Source organism: Pyrgilauda ruficollis, unplaced genomic scaffold, assembly GCF_017590135.1.
Source record: "Pyrgilauda ruficollis isolate IOZ18807 unplaced genomic scaffold, ASM1759013v1 scaffold43, whole genome shotgun sequence".
NCBI classification, from domain to species: Eukaryota; Metazoa; Chordata; class Aves; order Passeriformes; family Passeridae; genus Pyrgilauda; species Pyrgilauda ruficollis.
Genome location: NW_024525823.1, coordinates 3903132 through 3925938, shown reverse-complemented (window position 1 = coordinate 3925938; position 22807 = coordinate 3903132). Strand labels below are relative to the sequence as shown.

Here is a 22807-nt window from a genome sequence, read left to right as displayed (position 1 = left end):
TGGAATTGCAGAAAGCACTGGTTTCTTCAATACAGGATAATCACCAGCTCACATTTATTGTTCACCTTTTGTAGAAAGTGTTAACTGTTTCTTTCACATTAATGTTTTATAAGGGATGTTTTAAAACTCTGGGCTTGATTCCTTGGCTTACAACACTTGGAAAATTTACAGTTTTTCTGATTTTTTAATAGGTTGAATCTACACAAAGCATGATTAGGATTTTGGGCCTTTCAGCTACATTACCCAATTATCTTGATGTTGCTACATTTCTGCACGTCAATCCCTACATTGGATTATTCTACTTTGATGGGCGTTTCCGACCTGTACCTCTGGGACAAACCTTTATAGGGATCAAGACAACCAATAAGGTAAGGAATTGTGAGTGCCAAAGAAAGGGTTGCTGTTTGTGGACTCTTTTTGATCACGCTTCATGCATGTATGGGGTACTTGTTTGTTATACTACAGGTGTTTTTTGAAGCATATTTTCTTTTGTATAAAGATATACGTAATTGAGAGGTGCTTTAAGAATCTTCTTTCTTCAGTTTACCATACTTGTAAGCATGCCTTGTTGCAGTTGGATACAAAGTTATTTAACTTTGCTTTGCCTTTTCTTCACTGCTCAATTTTTCTTGAAAAAGAAATCATCACCTTCAACTGCAGAGTCACGCTAGCAGCTGATTGTTCTGCCTCTTTCATTCCAGATTTCCATGTGGTGCCTCTTTTTTGGTTATAAGGATGCATGAGGAATGCTATAAGAAAAATACTCTTTTTTAAAATCTGTATATATATTATATTATATAATAATAAGAAGAAATATATATTTATATATATATATAAACAACATGCATTAATACTAAAGTTACTGATGAAAACCGTAGCATGCTAAGCCATTAATTATCATATGTACATATTTGATAGAAATTGTATTTAAAGTAATCCCTAAATAAGCTTCTTTACTCTTTGTGCTGTTGCTCATTTTGGGAAGCATTAAGACAATAGTCAGGTATAATATTCTTATTAAAAATCATTAGTGGAGTGATACTTGACATGTAAATTATAATTCTTTAAATACAGGACTTTATACAAACACTTTACATAGATTTCCCATACATCTCATTATCTTATAATAAAGGTTTATATACTTAAACTTTTCAAAAAATATTGTTCACATGTGATTTAAATTAATAGAAATCAAGACATTTTCAATCAAAAATTAATTTTGTGGCTTAATCAATCATAGCATTTTATTTAGTTTTTGTTAAAATGGACATTGCCTTTCTTACTAGGTTATTTAAGTAGTCATTCCATCTGCAGTGCAGGAGAGGAACTTATTTTACAACTGTGGGGGTATGTTTCAAATCTATATGCATAAGACTAGTTTACCATATGGTGCTTACCATGATTTGCATATTTTAGTCTTCATTAATTGCTTTTAATACCTTCACTCTTCCTTGCTGTTACTTTCAATTCATCTTTCATTGCTACTTGATTCTAATATTAATTTATTTTCACTATATAGTAAGAAAAGAAAATACTTCCTTTCTTCATACTCACTTTAGAATGCATTTAGGCTTCAAAAAATCAGAGATATAAATAAATCTTGTAAAATTTGAAATTATTAAGAAACAGTAATTTTCCAAAGAAGCATAAGGAGATAAGGAAATATTAGGAGGTAATAGTTATTCTGAAATGTGAATACTTGGCAGACTGTTTTGATAATACCACAGCCAGGAGATCTTTTATTTTTTGGAAGATTGTCATTACAATCTCACAGAGCAAAATATATTTTACAATGAAGATAGTACACTTTACAGCAAGCAAAATGTAGAAGTATTAAGCCTCTTTGAAAAAGGATTGTATTGAGGATAATACTAATACTAAAGCTGCCTAATTATTGCCAATATCAACATCCTTGTGGTCTTCATGAGAGGAGAAAAGCAAGGTAAGAAAGTCCAGCATCAAAAGCTGCTATTGCAGACCATCAGCAAGTGCAGTCAGTGCTATGTCTGTAGCACACTAATGAGTTTCAAGGAGACAGAAGACTGTTAGTTGCTTTAGGTAAATGCTTTGCCACAGTTTGCTGAAATCCTGCATCCAAAAACAACTCCCCCAAAATTTGGAGCTGATTAGTAATTTACAGAGCCACGTGCAACCTGCAGGCAAGCTTTCAAAGGCAAGGACAGCATGATGTATTTATTATGCATAGAAGTTATCCAGAAAAGCTCTCAATACTCTGTATGTTGAAATTCTTGGAGCATATGGCACCAAGACTTTGACTTCTTTAGTCAAGGTCTGTTAATGTCAGATATTTTTCTTTAATATCAGTCTTCTTTCTTTAGGCATGTTTATGTTTTTGTCTTTAGGTATAAACACAAAGAATATGTAAAGTTAACTTTATAGTATGTGTACATATGTATATATGTTCATGTATCTTTATGCAGTGCTCCTGTAAGTTTCTCCTTAATAATTTTCATTTGCTATTATTTGAAAAAACATATTTGGTAAAATGCTAACTTCTCAATTTAAGAATTATTAGACTGAATACTTGTCTTTAGCACATGTGCCCATATTTTCTTGTCTTTTTATTACTATATTTGTGCAGTTTGCAATACAAATGTTCTCTTACCTATAGAGCTGTTTTAAAGCTTTGTTTTTCAATTTTCATCTATTCTAGTATTAAGTCCAAGTATTAAATTTCCATTTTGAAATATGTACCTGCTTTGCTTTTGTAGAACATTTCTTTGTGCCAAAACAATTTGGTTATAAGACAGGATGCACAAATGAAGAATGGAGTTATTGCTATGATATTTGACTTTATTTATTTATTTTGATTTGTCACAATGTTAATACTGAGGTGGATTCAATAGATATATGCTATTTATATCGTAATGCATTAAAGAAATATAAAAAAATCTTTAGATTAGGTTGAAGAATACTGTTGATTTCTGCTGGAATCTTTATTAAATATTTTATTTATCTATAATTGGAAACTCTTTACATGGTACTCACAATGTTCTCTGTGCATGACCCAACTATGAAGAAATCTCAGTTGTCTATGGCAAAAAAGCTATCAATAATTTCCTAGAGATAAAATGTACATATGTATGCGATGTAAAAACTATTTTTATATATCAAATAGAAACCCTTCATTCTAGATAAGATATATTAAATTGATATTTCCTCAATACCTTGTAGAAATAAGATTGCTTAATATGAAACAGATGAATTAAAGAACTGGGTTACTTCTCTTTGGTCATTAAAAAACACCAGCAAAGTCACATAATAAATTTTGTATTAACTGCCCTTACTCATACTTTATCTATGTATTTTCATGTTTTATTTCTGAGTTTAAATGCAAAATGCTATTGTTGGAATGGGAATTGATGTACTGTAAATTTAATTGCATAATCAAATTTATCTTTCATGGATCATTTTAAATGGCTTGATACATAGCAGATAATCCATAAATATAGAAATTATTTTAATATGGATGTGATGTTGCTTTTTCAGGTGCAGCAGCTGAATCATATGGATGAAGTATGTTATGAAAGTGTGCTGAAGCAAATAATGGCTGGACACCAGGTATTTATTTTTTAGCTTACTTTCCATTCAGAACATACATAAAAAAGTTAAATCATCACAGTGATGTATTGAGAATTATTCTTTTACAATATGTCACTTCAGAGGTAGCCTCTAACCCTAGAAACACTTCATAGAAACAGCATGCAAGAAAATGTAAACTGACTAAATGGTGTTGGCTTCTAACAGAGGTCAGAATTCACAGTACTTGATATATCTGTAAAGTAATTAATGTGTATTTATGTCACTTTTTTTTTAATTACAAGGCAAATTAGGTCAGTACTTTAGAGACCTTACAACAGGTACACTTAGAGATTAAAAAAATCAAAAATTAAGCATTTAATAATTCTTCTTAGCCTTTCCTATATCTTTCAAAATCTAGTCTTTTGTGTTAGAGAAGAGAGATGAGAATTACTCAGCATTCAAGACGTGGTGTGTAAGGGCTCAGCATAAGTCATTCGAAATATTGTGGGGTTTGTGTTTTGTTTTCTTTTTAAAGAAAGTAATCCTTCATTTTGCTTTATAATAGAGGTTTCTGCAGTGAATTTTCAAGTCTGACATTCCTCTCAACTAAGAATATGGGCCTAACTCATTTACCTGAATAGTTTCTCATTCTGTTATGATTGTGGTCCTGAATTATTCCCACACAATGTCTTATGTTTTTTAGAACTTTGCACATAAAGCAGGTATGGCACGTCTTCAAAGCAAGAACAAATGCTAGCACTCTATGATGCTTGAAGGGGTTTTACATACAATTATATAAAAGAGGGAAACTCTGTCCTGTACAGTCACACTAAGAAGGTCACATTTTTTTCTTTTCACAAAAAAGTTCATTGAGTTTTTTGAAAGATGAAGAGTTGGTTTATGACTTGGGCACAGAAAAAAATACTTCAGCAACAGGCTCCTAGTCCTCCTGCCCCCCTGCCTTGCTTTATCTCCATTCTTCCACTTATCTTCTCTTGTTGATATCAGTTATTGCTGTTATGTTCAGAAAACTTTCATGAAGATTACTTATGGAAATATTTTTATTTTCTTGAGTGAAGACTGTTAATGAAATTTTTTTAGCAGCACCAAGGGAACTTTTGTTTGTGTGCTCCTGATTGTCAATTATGCAAAAACATTACCAAATTCCTAACACTGAAGTGCATTTAGTTTCTTATCTTTCATTTCTTGTTTTGATTTTGTTTATTTTCACTTGCTGAAGTGCAAGTGGCAGAGTCTTTAAATCGGTAGTATGTAAGTAATGTATCTTGGATTCCCAGCAGGGAGTCTGTGTGCTGTTTTGGTATATTTACTGCACCTTTCTTCCCCTCTCTTTTCTTCACACTGAGGAAAAAAGTGACTGCAAACATATATGATATTATTTGAAAAGATTCAAAGACAGTAAGTTGTTCAGTTCTAGTAGGAGATGTTTTTGTAGCTTTGCTTGAGAATAGTTTTGATTCTTGTGCTGAAACGCGTGAGTGTTTTGTTTTAAGGCATGAGCTACAGTTTTAAGAGGTGAAGAGAAGAACTGTAGTCTACTTAATGTTACAGTTTCAGCAAAGGACACTGTTGCTGATCCCAGTTTCTGAAAACTCTGAAATTCTGTATTTCAAACCAACAGCCATATAAGTGCAATTTTGGGCAAAGCAGAAGTGTGGTTTCTCTTGCTATATAAATGCTGGTTTGATTTCAGAACACTGGTTAATTTGATTCATATGGTTGTAAATTTTCTTTGTTTGAAAGTGTTCATTCTGCTGTGTTGCAGAACTCTCATTTAGAACATCTAAATAGCAACCAGTTACACTGGACTTTTCTTGTGACTCTTTAATTCATATTGGTCTTGATATTTATTAAACAAAATATCATAACCTGAGATTAATTATATAGAAGTACCAGTATACAGGCTTTGACAATGCAGAATCAAGCACATCAACTCATTGTTAATTATAATATGTAGTACTGTACCACATGAAAAATTTGAGTTTTCCATTTAATGAGTCTGCTATGACAAATTATCTGTCTGGTCATTAGACCAACTGCAGATGTTTACAAAGTAGAAAAAAAAAGGTCATGTAGATATATTTACATTGAGATGCCTACCCCATAGTGGAAGATGAATATTATGAGCAAATATGATTAATATTACACTAGAAAGGTTTTCTTGAGTGTCTTTTCACGATTTTGAGAATGCACTTTGCTTTTCTAAGTTTCCAGAAACCCATTACCTTGTGTCCACGTTTCACCATAGGCTGTTATCATCAGGCTCTGTTACCTTTCTTAGCTTGTGTTATTGGAAAAACATGTATTTATTAATATTATATATGTGCAAACTTCATATGCTTTTTAACAAAGCTGTGGTTGCTTCTAAATGTATTTCTTAAAAAGATGTTTTCATCTCTTCCCCCCAAATACTTAAGAAAAAATTTCCATAGGTGTTGTGTATCTGTATGACTTTCAGGATGTGGTTGAGATTTTATATTTATTCAGGCAATAATGTATGACAGACACAGATTTCATTAGCAATGCTCTAGAGAGCCTAAAACTTCTGTTCTGTTTTATACTGAAATTCAAGAAAGAAATACCAGAACCAGAGAAAAACACTTTCCCTCGCTAAAGTTGCTCGAGTTAATGTAGATCTTCCTGTGGCCATCAAGCTTTCAAAATGTTGTCTCTTTTAAGATTCTTGACCAGAGTCTTTGGAACATCCTAATAAATTAAATTCAGCATTGTTTATTTACAGGTCTGTTAACTCATTCTCAAAGAATTCTATCATGGCAGAACTAAATAATTTACTCATGCTGATGTGTCGCTGTCATGTTGTAGGTTGGAGTGTGAGGTTTGGCTACAGTTACACATCCGTGTGTTTTTATTAGATGTATGTGTATTTTCATTTTTTAAGGCTAAGGTTGGTTGCATAAGGAGTAGTTGCATTCTATAGGCATGTGTTTTGACAGATGGAGAGAAGCTTTTTATGTTGATTTTTCAACATTCATCCTCTGCAAGACTTCCAGCTCTTCCTGGCTACTGGGAAATTAAGAATTGGTGATTCAGTCTTTGATTTTGATCCATCTGCTCAAACTAATGAGATATCTCATTTGTAGGCTTCACTTTGAATTACCAAATGCAACTGAAACAATAACATTTGTCTCATAGCACAATTCTCCTCTTGTTTAACTTGAGGAAGTTTGATAAATGGCTTGCCCTACTGACTTTTCTGGGGTTTTTGTTATAGAAACTTCCTGTTGTGACCAAAGAAGATCAGAAAATGTCCCAAAGGTTTCCAAGTACTTTTCAAATCAGTGTGCTCATTTGGAAGATTGCTAACAGTGTAGAAATCTATTGGAAGTTTTCTCTGGCATATTCTGCCTCCCAAGGCAGCTTTAAGTGAGAACCTCTAGTGCTGTTAGGTCTGCTTTTATGGGACTGTCCTTCTATGCTTGATATTAGTTGGTGAATATTTGTTTTCATGTCATACTTGAGATTTGTTGTGTTCTGATATAATCTAAAAAGATGTTAGATCTTCCTGGACTAATTTGCGCTGTCAGAGTTTTATTTCTATCAGAGTTTTATTTCTACCTCTTAATAAACCAAAGATACTTTAAATTAAGAAAGAAAAAAATCACTCACTCTTTGTCAGAAAATATGGCTCCATGCTCAGTTGCAGGTGGAGTATTTTTCCAGCATTTCTCTTCTGGGATGCTCTTCATTTGAAGACTAGGTGAAGGCTAAGTGACTGAAAATTATCATTCCCTCAGTGTTATTACAGCTGTAATTTTTCAGACTGCAACCAGTAGTGGGCCACATCAACCAAAAAGATTATTTCAGATACAAAGCTGAAAAAAAAATTCACATTTTACAGCCCTGAGAAGGGCATCTAATGGCAACAAGTTCAGGGGTGCAAGGCTGAAATGTGAAGAGCTAATTTTTTTCTTTACTTCACTAGCTGGAGGACCCTGAAGCAGCACCTGGGTAGCAGAGACACACGAGGGGCAGCGCAGGCACTGCCAGGCTCAGCCCATCCTGGTGGGCAGTGGGGCTGCTGTTCACACCCATTTGCCACATGTTGTACCACCCTGCTGTGGTCTTCATGTGCTTTTTATGACTTCTGAGCTTTGATCTCTCTCTCAGGACAGCAATCTCAGGCTTGTCCATGAGAGTGCCTCCAAGTCTCTGTGAACACCTATGTTGTGTCAACACAGATATTCTACTTCTCAAAAGAGAGGATAAACAGCAGTATTTATATATACATATGTACAGTAAATATATATACATTAAATATATGAGATTTCCCATACTGTTAATCTCCAGGCCTAGGCAATCCCGGCTGCAAGGTCACCGGAGTGAATCTACCATCCTCCTCACCATTATTCCAGTTTTAAACTTTTCCTTCCAATAACAGTTTAGGACAATGCATATCATACTGTATTTATCAACAATTTATGACAATAACATGACACTCTTGTCATGTTATGATTTGAGAAATTTGAGAAATTTTTATGAGTTCTGAGAAATAACATAGGATGTTTAAGATTTTGGGTATTTCTCTAAAACATATTATGTAAATTTTGATTTCATGTTAAATTCCTTTATCTAATATATTGAACTGCTGCTCTCTTTGTCAAAGTTCTGTTGTTAAAGTTGTTTAAGTTAGTATCCTAGGGAGTTAACTATTTTTCACTTTGACTCATAAATTCACATCCATTATGTCTCCTCCTGTTACTGAGCTTTTGCTGGTTTATCTCTTTAGCTTGGTTACCAGGAGATGATACCACATTTCTCCCATTGCCCCCATCACCTCTTAAATATTTTTGCTGTTATGAGTATGTCAGAACCTTACTGTTTGCTATCTTTTCTTTTTTTCTTTCTCTTTTTTTCTCTGAAATTCTTTCAAGCAAAAAAACTCATAGATTTATTGAATTACCAATTAGAAGAGTTGCTGAAGTCCTTGAAAGTTTTTGAAGGAGGTTCTTCCTCAAAATGCAGTCATAAAACTCATTCGCCAATCTCCCCAGACTACACACCTCTTTTGTTTCTCCTTTTTTTTTGTTTTTTTTTTTTTCTTATAAGTGATTCTCTTTGATATTACTTAAACCTTCAAAAGAAGTCCTGTGTTTTCTTTGCCCTTGGTGTTCTTTCAGCAAGAAAGGTCTCTTAGATTTTCTCTCTGCACCTTATTCTCCTGTGTGGCTTTTTTTGCTGACTTTCAATACTCTTGCTCATCTTCAGTCACAGGTATCTAGGTTTCAGTCCTGGTTCCATATCCAATGCACTTTGTTCCTTTGCCATTTTGTCTGTTTATGGCAGTTTTTAACTTGGAGTGCCTTTGGCATTCTCTTATCTTCTGAAACCTCTTTTCCTTTTTAAGACAATAATTCCTGTTTTCCCACTGCTTTCAAGACTTTTCTGTGTAAGTCTGACATGACAGTATCTTTTCTTTCACTAGCTCTGGTACTCAGGGAAACTCTAGGAGTTGGACTTGACAATCCATGACTGTGCCTTCTGGCTCAGATTATTCTGTGATTCCTTGAAAGTTCATTTTCTCACTCAGCTTGGTGTTTACAGTTCATAGCAAAAACTGGCTGTTCTGTAGGAGCTCTGACACCTTTCCATGGTTCTCATTCCCTTGCTGTTTATGGTTCAAGGTGTCAGTACATAAATACTGAGGAGACATCATGGCTTTACAAGAAGTGGTTTCACTATGCAAGGAGCTTTTCTAGTGGGGAAAGATGTCAAATTGTCTGTTGCAAAGAACTTGGATTTTTGAAATGCTGTATGGTATTGAAAGCCTCAACACAACATCAGAAAGGGAATGCCGTAGTAGTAATTGTACAAAATTAGTAACAACTCCACTTAATTAAAGCTAATAACTGCAAGCCAATATAGATGCAACAACCCTTTTTTGAATTAACATGCTAGAAATCTCACTACTGGGATGAAAAATGTGGATAAGAAGTAACAATGGACAGCTTTATACAAACCATCTGTTCTTGTTGAGGCATTGTGAGTGGTGATTTCGAACTGCCCATTTTGTGCTTATTTCAGTTCAGTTTTTTTAACCTTTTGAAGAAAGTGCTTTTTGAAGTACATTGTTAGTTTCTGAGCTTTTACTCTTCTCATTTGAGCTAGTTTTTTTAGGTTTGGCTGGACTGTGTTTTCTTCCGCTTTTGCCATATTGTCTCAACGGCATCTGATTTACCTGTCACAAGCTCTTACCCTCTATCTTTTAAAATTAAATGAATGTGCAGAATAGAGCCATGTATAGTTGTAACATTTTTAATTAGTCTATTCATTGGGTGGTTACTATGCAGTTTTCTGGAGATCAAGATTGCTTTATTAATTAGAATTTATGTTCTTAATTAAAATGTTGTCTTACACTACTGGTCCGCATTTAGTTCATTAGAAATAACTTTGAGGTGCAATAAATTTTTTTTTTAAGTTTTGGAATAATTTCTAAGTGTCACCTTGCACAGATTTTTAATAGTTTACTCTTTCAAATCAGGATTTCTGTTGTCTCAGATCAGAAACAAATTAAACTTATATAGTCAGAACTGGTTCTGTGATACAAATTGCACATAAAGCCTTCACTGTGTCTGTAATTGTTCTCTATGTACAACAATTGACTTGAACTTTTCAGTACTTAGAAGTGTCATCTTGTTTTTCTGAGCTATCTTAAACTAAAAAAGAAACAGAGTAATTAATTTAAATCTATTATATTGAATTGTCAGCAGTGAATTTGACAGGTATTAATTTCATCCGTAAAAATGATGGATTAAATTTCTTTATTATCAGTTTTCCAGCTGTTATTTGGCTGCAGAAGCCGTGTGAAGATAAAAGTTTAATAAGCTTAGTTACTGGAGCTGTTGACAATGCTTTTGTAGCCATGTCTTGAGATAAGATTTAATAAAACATTATTTTCTTCAGAGGTCTCTCTGGGACTTAGTACCTTGAGAATTAAGCTTTTCCTAGTATTTTTTTCCTTGGTGAAATAATGTTTATAGCATGCTCTGGACAAATAGGTCTGAGAATTTACAGTTTATTAACATGTATTCTTCATCTAGATTGGTTTTTTTTCTAGATTTTCATTTTAGAGCTTAAAGAGTTTATTTCAGCTTGAGTTTTTGTACCTCTGTATCTGCACAGATTGTTTATCTTTCATCATCTGGTATAGCTTATTTGCATATATGTGTATGTATTGCTTCTACATTTATATGTGTGCACATGTATGAATAAAAATAGACAAATACAGAAGGTAAAGTGATCTGGCAGGATAACTGAATTATGACTGATGATTTTAAATGTTATTTCTCTGTCAGCTGATTAAATGAAGAATTGAGGTTTTGGATCATATTCTTTTGCAGTTTTTGCACAATTAGGGCCCATTTTTGTGGTTTCTTTAACAAAATCACAAAGTAATTCAGTGATGATGCACTATTTTTATGTTCTGCCGGTTCATCATTTGTTTATGCTCTTCATTTCTACAATAACTACCTTTTCAGCTTTAAGGATATAGTAGTTAATATAATCTTATACCTGTATAAATGAAATTTTGTTTCCTACTTTAACTGAAAATAGTATATTGATGTGCTGTGCGCTTCACAAAGTGCTTTATACCAGATGTTTCATATTATTGTCAAATGATATGTATGTACTATTTTTCTCTGGCCAAATTCATTTGACTTTCAACATATACCTTGTCAGCTCTCTTTATGAACCACTGAGAAATTTGCTGGAAATGGATGCCATAACAAGTTATGTGTATAAAACCCCATAATTCTTCAATTAGGGAGCCTTCTAAATGTTTGTGTGCAATGTTTCTCTGCAGTATGCCAATTTTTGCATGTATGCTTGCATTTATTTAATAGTTTGTCTGTATATGTGTACTCAGGTGTTCACAATGAATTTATTTAGACCAGAAACACCAATTTAATATCTTCTCATTAATTATGAATACATGAGGTCTTCAGTTGATGTCTGCAGTGATGCACAGCTACACAGTGTTGTCTGTATTGGTAATTACAGCTATCTGAGGTAGCAAGTGCTACTATTTAGAATTATTCTTCTTCTGATATTATAAATTAGCATTGAATCATTAAAACAAAAAAAAAAAATCAAATTTAATTCCAGATTAGCAACTTCTCATAGCCTAAAATTTTATTTAAATGAAGTAATTGATAGTTACATCCTGAGCCATTTGGCCTCTTGTGGATGACCTAAGTGTTGAGTTGCAGATTTACTGCATGCAAATGTGACAAAGGCAGCTTGACCAGTCTTGCAGCCATATATGATGAGTTTTATTAGCTCTATGTTAAAAGCTGTTTTTCAGGTATGACACTGCAGAGCATTAGCAGTCTAAAAGATTGTGGGAAGTTAAGTCTGTAGATTTCTGTCAGCTGCACATTATTTTTCAGTAAGAATTCAATGGCAAGGTTAAATGATACTCCAAAGGATACGCTAAGCATTGTCAGTGGTTCAAAGCTTTTGAAAATTCTTGCCCTGTAGCTCTGAAAGAAATGGATCTGTGTGCTTAATTTAGCATCATAGTATCAAGTATGTAAATAAAACATCTGATTTTTGTCAAAACATCTGTAAATTATTACGAAGTCAGCTACTGTCCACCAAGACCTTATGCCTGTCACAGTTTTTTAACAGGTGTAACCTGAGAATCCAATGGTAATATCTTTGATGGGTTTCAATTAGAAATACACAGAAACATAGGTTGCTGTAGAAAATAAAGTATTTTGAGGAATCCACGAGGATGGAAAATAAATTTTCACTAAGATACGTCAGGAAATTGACTTTATACTTCTATTCACTTTCCAGACTATGAAATTTCTCATTTGTGTAATTCTGTGGTGTTGAGAGTTTTCTTTGTGGCTACTGAAAAGGTGATTCCAGAATATATTAAATTTGGATAATTGCATGCCTTTTAATCATGAGGTATTTATGATACTCTTATTTAAGCCAGGAGATTTTGAGAAGGACTAGGTATGTAGCATGTGGTTTTAGGAACAAGATTTGATTTGTTCAAGCACAGTTTATTACCATTAACAATAAATGCATCATTTAAGTTCTTCATAACTTAGTAAGTTTCATATGAAAACACTGCTTGTACTTGAAAGCAGTTCTTTATTTTTCTGATGATATAGAAAACTTGTTGATTAGGAGCAAAAATCTGGATAAAGGTCAGTCTTTAAATCAGTGCTGATAAAAAATAAATTAGAAATCATGACTGTTCTTTTCGTTGTTTAGTAGATTTATATTACCCAAACCAGAAGACAGAGATGGCCAGTGGCAACATGGCAACTTTCTTAATCTTTTTTTGCTTAAGTAAAAGCAACGGGAATAGTCTCCAGTATCTTCTATGTTCCTTTCCTTTAGTAAATCTGAATAGAATCTGCTTATGACTACAGACTCCTGGGTCATTTTGCGTATTATGAATGTTAGCCATGAATATAGGTTTGAAAACATAAGAAGAGACATGGTGAACATGACAACTCTTAATCTAGACTGATATTTGTTGAAAATATAGTTTATTATACCACAGAAACATATTTTGTTATACAAAGTCAAAACAGTTAGTGTCAAAACAGGACAAAGGGAAATGCTTGAAACAAATTATTGCATGATCCTGTTTTTCTAAAAAAAGATACAGTGAAAAGCTGCTTATAATTTTGAATAATAATTGTCATTCAAGTCCACTGGCATCTGCAAAAATGCAATTGTTAACTGCCTAATGACATATATTTGCATAGTAATAGACTAGCTATTCTTGCTTAATTTTCTATACAAGAATAGTTATTGCTATTTCTATTTCTATCCTGCCAATTAAAATTCAGAATAATTTCTACTACCTGTAGAAGTCAGTAAAGTATTTTTTGTTTGTCTTATTTTTAACTCACCCTCTGCTTTAATTTTCACTCTATTCATTTTTCCTCTGCAGCTTGTGATATATTTGGCTAATGCTACAAATGGAAGATAGCACAAATCATATTATAGTGTTCTGAAACAGGTTTTCTTTAGTGGAAAATGTATATAACTGTTGTTTAAAGGCAGAGCCGTCAAGTTTCATGTGGGCAAGTAATTTTCACTTGAAGCATCCTCCCATAAGTGCTGCTGCATGAACCCTGGCTGTTCTCCAGTGTAAAAGTTTGATGTCATGGCAGTCTCCTATTTTAATGCTACAGGCTCAGTGTCACCTAAAGTCCATAACTGTTTTATCCAGTTATAGCCTTGAAATACATCCATATATCCATAGCCTGGAAATGACAGCAAGCCCTTATATCTTTCAGTTTTACATAGTGGCAGAGGACACAATGTCATGTTTTAAATGGGCATAGCTGAGTGCCTCTCTGAAATGCCTGTGCACTGCTACATGCAGCATATGGAACAAAAGGGAGAAATTAGGGATTTGCATCTCTAATTGCTGAGCTAAGATGTTATTGAGATCAGAGATGTGATGTGATGCCTCACATGACTGAGTGCTGCAATGGGTGGAAACAGAATCTTGAGCAAGGTCAAGGTTAGGGCAGCAAGAAGCTTGTGTGTGAGAGCACAGCGGGAATACCTGGAGCTCTGCCTAGGGACGGATGATGAGCCAGCTGAGAGTTTAGGACAAGGGTTAGCCAGTAGATAGACGTAAGCAATGCTCTTGTGGGATTTTGATACAGACACTGCTCAGGAATAAAGTAAATGAGGCCTTCTTCAGACAACTAGACGAAGCCTCATGTTTGTAGTCCCTGGTCTTCTGGGGAGACTTTCCCACCACAATGTCTGCTAGAGAGACAGCACGGCAGAGCAGAAGCAATCCAGTAATTTTCTGGAGTGCATTGATGACAATTTCCCAACACAGATGGTTGAGGAGCTGATGAAGGTTGATGCTGTGCCGTACCTTGTTTTTACAAAAAGGGAAAGACAGGTTGGGGATCTGAATGCTGGGAAATATTTTGGCTGCAGTGACCATGAGATGGTGAGTTCAAGGTTCTAATGGAGAGAACCAGGCAAAAAGTTGCACTGTCCTGGGCTGCATGAGAACACTTTGTCCTTTTCAGAAAACTTGAAAGAATCCTGTGGCAGGTAGTTTGGAAGAGCTAGGGGATTTTCAGGTATCAGATCTTCCAAGCTCAAGAACAGTCCGTTCAGATGTGCAGAAAATCAAGAAAATGACCCAAGGCAAGTGTGGCTGAGAAAGAAACTGCTGACAAACATGATAAGGGAGGGTAAAGCAGGGACAGAAGACCCAGGAGTAATATACAACTACTGTCCAAACATGCAGAAATAGGATTAGGAAAGCCAAATTCTGTTTGAAGGTAACTCTGGCAAGGTATGTAAAGGGCAGTAAGAGGGGCTTCCAAAAGTACAGCAGCAGCAGCAACAGGAAGGCAGCTAAGGAATATGATGGCTCTTTACTGAATGGGGCAGCAAACCTTGTGACATAAAACATCTGTAACACTGAGTTATTCAATGTTCCCTTTGCCTTGGTCTTGCTAGTAGGATTTGCCTAGGAATCCCAGAGTCCCTGAGGCAAATGGGAAGATCATAACAAAGACTTCTCCTTAGTCATACCCTTACTGTAAGATAAATGAAAATTAAGAATAAGAAATATAGTAGTATTTCAGAATTTGTGTAATAGAGCATTTTTAACAGATATATGTAGAACACACAAAGCAAAATAAAGGAAGGGCCAATAGAAAGAAAATAACGAACTTCCAATATAATGTCCCTACCAGAACCCTTTACATAGTTTCATGAATGGCATGAAGGTGAGCTGGGGGAGGTTTAGGTTGGATATTAGAAAAAGGTTTTTCACCCAGAGCAGAGAGTGCTTGAGCACTAAAACAGGCTCCCCAGGGAAGTGGCTACAGCACCAGCCTGACAGAATTCAAAAATAATTTGGACAATGCTCTTGGGCACATCGTGGGATTCTTGGGGTTGTCCTGTGCCAGGCCAGGAGGAGGACTTTGCTAATTGTTGTAGCTGTCTTCCAACTCAAAAGATTCTGTGGTTCATAAGCAATAAAACAATTAGATGGGACTGTACAATAAAACGTTCACTCAGGCAGTCACATTTTAAGTAAATATACATTTCCACATTAAAGGAAATACAGAAATAGAAATTATAGGGCACATGTTTTTAAACAGTACTAGTATTGTAGATAAATAAATGAACAAGTGCACACTTCAAAATATATCACCTTACTGTTTTGATTAGCTGATGAAACATTATATATGTCTTTGTTATTAATTAATATTTTCTGTTAAAATATTGTATGGTATTGTGCAGCTTTGTTCTTCAGCACAGTTTCCAAAATATTTCTCTTTAATTTTGACTTCTCAACCTTGAACAAAAATTCATATATTCCAATCCACATTATTTAATGTTATGTGATGAGTAAATGCAGTCTACCTTTAAACTGTGAATTTTTTATAGAAAAGGAAGGATATAAAAAATGTCTCATTAGCACTAGTTTGTAGGCAGTTTAGTAATCCTTCAGTTTTCTGTAATAAAAGATCTTAGTACACATGCAAATTATATCAATATTTCTTTTAAATACAAGATGTACTAACATTAATTAAAATAATTAGAAAGTAAATTCAAATTCTCTTGTTGCCTTAGCAAGTGACAGCCTGTTCAGCTTTTTCCATTCCCATGGTGTTGTTTAATGTGCAGAAAGACTTTAATTTGCAAAATACAAAAATCTGCTAAAGCAAAAATAAGATTTATTATTAAATAATATTAAAAATATTTAATAAATATTAAAGCTTAAAATAACTTTTTAAGATTTAATATAGGTAAGCTTATGAAATTTCTTATTTATTGCTGTTTTTTAGTTATTGGTTCTGGATAGTTCTTCATGAGTTACTGGATTTGGTGAGAGGAATGGGAAATCACATTTATACACTGCTATGCTCTTAGTTAGATCTGGTAATCTAAGATATCCTGATTTAGCATCATTTTTGATCAAGAGCCATTAGTGAGCTCTGTGTGTTGTTTTCATGTATATTTTGGATGTAATAAACTTTTCATGCTGTAAATGTTGGGCATTGCAATTTTGAACTGTATCTTGGCAGTTAGGGAGAAATCACAGCATGAGAGAAAAGCAGGTTTGTTACTCCTTAGAATTAGGCTATATGTTAGTGAGTTTACTTAGCCTGTAAGGTGGTTCTATTTAATGATGTGGAGGGAAATGTTTTTAACTTAAATAGGTAAGCAGCCATATTTAGCAGTCCTAAATTAGCAGCCCTTGGGAAAAAGTGCTGAAACCTTTTTAGGAATTGAGCTTTGTAAAATACTTGGAGGAGTTTTCATGCTGACCTCAGGGCAGAAAATGTTTGGACAGATTAATCTCTTGATCAATATTCCTAACCGTTCATTTTCAGTAGAAATACCCAGATCAAGAACCACATAAAAGAAGGTGTTACAAGGATTTAGCTGTGTGAAGCCAAACGGTGTCTTGAGGCTAAAATATAGATGCTTGTTCCTTTACCACATAATTAATATCAACATTGAATTAAATCAATTCATGCTTTAGTCTTAGTTTCTTTGAAAGGTGTGATGCCAAGTGGCTGGCAAAATCTAGGCCTTCTCTCATTGAGGAGAGTGTTCAGTAAGAGAATTGCTGAACTCAAGTATTCAAGTGACCAGCACTTTTAATAGGAAGATGGAAAGATAACTGAAAGAGTCAGCATGTTTCCCCAGAAAAATGATGCAACATTTTAAGGCTATCATAGAGAATGTCAGTTTGAGATATGTATTTTCCAGTAGGAAAAGTTAATCCAAGCATCTTTGCTGTCCAAGGCAGAAGAAATATATTTCAAGGTATTTCAAGTACCTGATTATACATTTTTAGTAATAATAGCCCACTTCTCTGTGCTTTGGTGATGCACTAGCATGTTTCATAAAGATTAAAACCTGGAATATGCAACTCTTTGGGGAATGCAAGCAGTTCCTGCTGTGAATTTTAAACAAAGTTTTCAGTAAAAGGTTTGATTTGTTTTATACTTTGCAAAAATTCTGAGGAGGTAGCCTAGCTAGAGACATTTGCTTTCTCCTTTCTTGTGTATTTTTTATTATTTAAAAGCTTTGGTTTCAGGAGAGCAGCAGCAGACGCTTTCAGCACTAGGGTTATATACACCAGAGCTGGCTTTGAACTGCAAAGTACAGATCTAATTACACAGCTTGTAACTGTGGAACCACTTCTCTCTATTCTAAATTACTTTTCCTAACTTATTTGCATAATGTAATGCACAGAGATTTTGCCACTGAAATATAATATTCTCTGACACAGTTAGGACAGGCTAAATTAACCCTCCTAAGACTATATTGCTGTCTTACAGTATATTTGATGAATGTTTACTGACTTCATCGGGGACAAAAACATCCAGCAAGGTGTTTTATGTCAATTTTTAGCTAGGGCTGGTTCTTTAAAAACATGTTGTGATGTACAGAGATTACAAGATGTAACAGGATGTACAGAGATTTTTGTGTGTCTGAAAAGTTCTTTTTTTTTGGTCAACAATTTTGCAATCATTTTAAATTTTTTCAGGTGTTGATATGTGATCATTTAATACATAAAAGCCAATGAATTCAGCTGTACATTATTAAACCAGTAGCAGATAAATATCAGAGTGCTGCACATCTGAAAATTAGGTGTCCATAAGAATTGTAGAAAAGCTTATGAGTAGAGGACAGTTACACAATGCTTGTTTCTTAGTTATTGTCTGCATGCTAAGGTCTTACTGAATGAATGATTGCTGTGGTGTCAGAGATTGTCATACATGTAGGCAGAAGCTTTAGAAAGCATAACTGAAGTTTTCTTCCAAGACTCTGCTAACTAAAAGCAGAAACATGTGCTTTTTTTGTTTATACTTGATGAATTTATTGAAATTTATTGAATATAATAGGCAGAAGAGAAAGGGAACTCAATGTTGTCCCAATCCATCTGTCCCATTCCGGTTCTTGAAGCGTGTATACTGAGTGCCTCTGACTATCAACATTTCTAAAGCCCACAGGGTTGTTTCTAGACATACATTATGGCAGGCAGTAATCAGAAAGAAAGAAAGAATATTTTAGTTGTTTTTAGGTAAAAGACTCCAGCTCTTTTTTGAGGTCTCTTGATATTCTCAACAGAAAAAAAAAAAGAAAAAACATTTCTCTCAAACAGTTTGATTAGTGTTTTCATGGCTTTTGAATATTGCATTAGTGGTCCTGCTGTTAACAGTGGTAATATTCTTGTGGGCTTTTAACTGTGGGCATTGCAGAGTAGTTCTCTTCTGTTTGATTGGTGGTTCTTTTCTCACATAGCCAAGTTGTAGCATCGGAATGTTTATCAGCCCAGTATTTGTTTCCAGATCATTTAGGATATGTCAAATAACACAACTCTTTACATCAATGTTAATCTCAGTACTTTGTGAACATGAATTATTTATGGCCAACAATTGCTCTCTATTTTTAAAGACTTAAGAACTTTTTAAAAATACAATCTTCTCAAAAGCTCTTTGAAAATATTAAATGCAATACAGGCAGGTTCATCCTTTAATTGCCTTTGAATGCCATTAGTTTTCATTGGTATATCATGTATTAACTAGTTTTTGCCATTCCCATAGGCAATATTTTGTAATTAACGTGTTTTCATTATTTGATTAAGCCTTTTTTTTTATTTCTCATTGACCCTGTTTCTTTCTGCCTAAAGGTGATGGTGTTTGTTCATGCTAGAAATGCTACAGTACGAACTGCTATGGCTCTTCGAGAAAAAGCAAAAAACAATGGTCATATTTGTCACTTCTTGTCACCCCAAGGATCAGAATATGGACAAGCTGAAAAACAGGTAAGTGAATAATTTACACTGGTAGTCTTTTCAGTCTTAGAATTGATATTTTTTGCTAGACAGTTCAGCATGGGAACAGATGCAGCATTTTTGAGCTTCTGGGAAGATTTTGCTTTGAAGTCATGTGAGCTTGCTGAATTGAATGGGGGAACAGAAGGAGTAATAGTAAAGGTAGAGCAAAGTCCTGTTATTTTCAGTTTATTAAGATAAAACTGGTAATTGTCTTTTATGCAACTTGCACTACTTGACAGTAACCTTCATCTTTGCAGCTTGGGAAGTCCCTAAACCACCAGTTTCTTGGAATATGCCATTATATCTGCTGAAAGAATATTTCCATAACAATTCTGTGCTGTGTGTGGCATTTATATTTGGTGATATCAACTGAAATCTAAAAATTCGATTTAGCAGTGTCTTTTTAACATCCCATGAAGAATAAGGTTCCTTCTCTTTCCACAATTGATTTCTCCCCATGAACATAGAGGAGATACTTACTGTAAAAGTTTTAATACATATGGGAGATACCTTCTTACACTGGTAAATATATCTATAAACTCTTCAGTATTTTGGACGTGTGAATTACAATCTTCTGAGGGTTTTAGGTTCTTGTGTCTGTTGTTAGTTATAATAAATATGTTACTTTATTATATACCTCTGAAGAGAATGTGAAAAGATTCATTCAGTCTTAGTAATTATGAATGGAGCATAGATGTTACAGTTGGCAGAATCAGATTTCTGAAACGTAGAGAAATCAGGATAAATTATGTTCTTTTTGGCAAGATGCTTCTGAGAGCTATAATAAATATTTTAAAACTATGCTCTTATAAGTTGATGTCATTATATTTCATAAAATAGCATATTTAAAAGCCTCTCTTTTTCTAGCAGATGCTAGTATCTGCTGTATTGTAAAAATAACATCAAACTTGAAGATCCCAAGTTTCTACTATAACACTAATTAATGCTGAACCTTTTTTCATTAGATTTCTTAGAAAAAAAACCCTGAAACTCTTCATTTATTAAAAATAATGTTAGTTTTTTAATGGTAATACAATAAAAAAATTAAGCTATTGAAAATACTAGTATTTATTTAGACAGTCAAAATTATTGCTAAAGAAATTAAGAAAAATGTTATGCTTATTTCAGCAGTGCATATTTTGTGAGATACCTGTCAAAGAAGTATTCATCCAACTCACTGTGTATGTCAGTGAAAACAGCTCCTATATCTTTACTTTTACTTCTCATTAATTAAACTATATTGAATTAATTAGAAAGCATATTCCTGTGTTGATGGAAACCACAAAACTGTCACAGAGAAAAGTTTTAAACCTGTTTGGAATATGTGTGATATGAATGCGGTTTGATGTGCTGCCATGCTTATGACTTGTGGATCTAGCAGTAGATTTCATCTCTGAGGCAACACACCGAACTGGAAAACACAGACAGGGAAGTGGAGGAGAGGAAGTTCTGTTCTCTATTAGGCTGATCTTTGACTGTGCAGAGCCCCACAGTGGAACTGGACATGTGCAGCTCCTGTCTGCTTCAAGGTGGGATCAGGAAGGAAGGTTCTGGCTGAGATCTGTTGTGGACTATCTGTCCAGGCAGACTTAGTGGTTGTGACTTACCCTAGTGGATACTGGCAGAAGTCTCCCCACTTCATTTTCAACCACTGTCTGGGATAGTGGCATTATTCAGGCCACCCATGAGGTTCATAAGCTACACTTAGAGATTGCTTTTGAGTTTAACCAGGCCCCTACTTTGCTGCTAAGAATTGGCGACAACCGTTTCCATGAATGACAAATTTCCTTGTAGTGATTGAGCTCAGTATTCAGAGGAAGGTTGTGATGGTAAACAGTGAGACTTAGGACTTTCGTTTTTGGGAGAGCAGTCTTTGGCTTATTTAGAGAATTACACAGTAGAACCTCCAGGGAAGCCGACATGAAGGAGACAAATCTCTCTGCTTTTACACTGAAGAAATAGCTTGAATAGGGAGGTGTTCACCTTCACTGAAAACAGTGATGACCTGGCATCATAATTCAGGAAGTGAGGAAGAAACTGGGAAAGAGAGAGGTAAATGAAAGTGAGTACTTAAATTGTAAGCTTTACATGCTATTCATAAAAAATGCAAGTAAAATATTATCACTGTATAGGTTCATGTGAAATGTACTTGCTATTCTGAGTAAACTCCCAATAGAATTTGAATTCTTGTGTGGGAATACTACTTTTTTACCATGAAAATGTAAGCATCATCCCTTTTCAGGAAAAGCTGTAGACAAGATCAGTACTAATGGTACACACTTCCAAGTGTTCTTACAGAGAAACATGAGGCATGAAAGTGTAATGTGCGAAATTATGGAATCTTTTCCAATAGCATTTTAAAAATTCTTAAAAATCAGTACCTAGGAAGAATGTGGAAGATGAGCTAAAATGCACTTATAAACCAAGCTGGTGATGATTGTCTTGGAAAGCAAGAACAAATGTGACTGTCAATAACTGAACAAATTTATAACCAGATAAGAAGGAAGAGGTGTGAAGACCAGATTGTCCTGGTTCCAGCGAGGATTGGATTAATTTTTTCAGTAGCCAAGAGGGGACCTGCAGGTTATTCTATACCAGCTCACATCATTGCTGGGGGCAGGGGAAAGGGAGTGTCTTCTGGGAAGAAGGGGTTCCTTCTGGTCATTTAGGTGCCGCAGAGTAGTCTGGTACCAGTTCCAGCAATCACACGTGAATTGTTCCCCTCTTTCTTGTACCCTATGTCGTTAGTGTTGTTGCTGTTACTGTTTGTTTTTTTCCCTTACTGCTGTTTCCAGTAAATTGTTCTTATCTCAGCCCATGATCTTCACCTTTTTGCCTCTAATTCTCCTCTCCAGGGCAAGGGGAGGCTGTGGGAGGGGGAGATGCAAGCAAGAAGTGCATGGTTTGGAGACTCTCAGTGGAGAGCAGTAAATTGGGGAGTATTGTCCCTAAACCACGACATATAGCAATGAATGAGAGGGAATTGTGTTCTCAGGCAGGGATCACATAACCTTCTTGTGTCTGTCTGGAGTCTTGCAATGGCTATGAAGAGATAGGAGAACTTTAAATTCTTCCAGTGATTAGTATATGTCATATGCACATATTACATGAGTGTAAATTCAGATTCTTTTACTTCTTGTGCATGTAAGTATGTTCTAGAGACTGGGGAAAAATATTACTTTTTTTTACTGTGGTTAGTATTTTACACAAATTAGATACTGCAATGTATTTAAGGGCTCCTTTACTGTCACACATAAATAAATCAGTAATGGGAATAATAAAAATAGAGTGAAGGCCTAGTCATACTAAAATCAGTAGCAAAATACCCTCAGTAACTTTTCCCAACATACTTCCCTTTGTCCTCTTTCAGGATCCATTCAACAAACAAAGCTAAATTATATTCATTTT

General features: G+C 34.6%; 1 protein-coding gene across 1 annotated transcript in view; it reads left to right on the top strand.

Annotated features, from left to right (window-relative positions):
• Positions 1–22807, top strand: part of ASCC3 (activating signal cointegrator 1 complex subunit 3) — a 250236-nt gene that overhangs the window by 102468 nt on the left and 124961 nt on the right. Inside the window, exons 12-14 of the mRNA XM_041478050.1 lie at positions 192–368; positions 3511–3582; positions 19253–19387. Of these exons, the coding sequence (XP_041333984.1) occupies positions 192–368; positions 3511–3582; positions 19253–19387 (384 nt within the window). The remainder of the gene's footprint in view (positions 1–191; positions 369–3510; positions 3583–19252; positions 19388–22807) is intronic.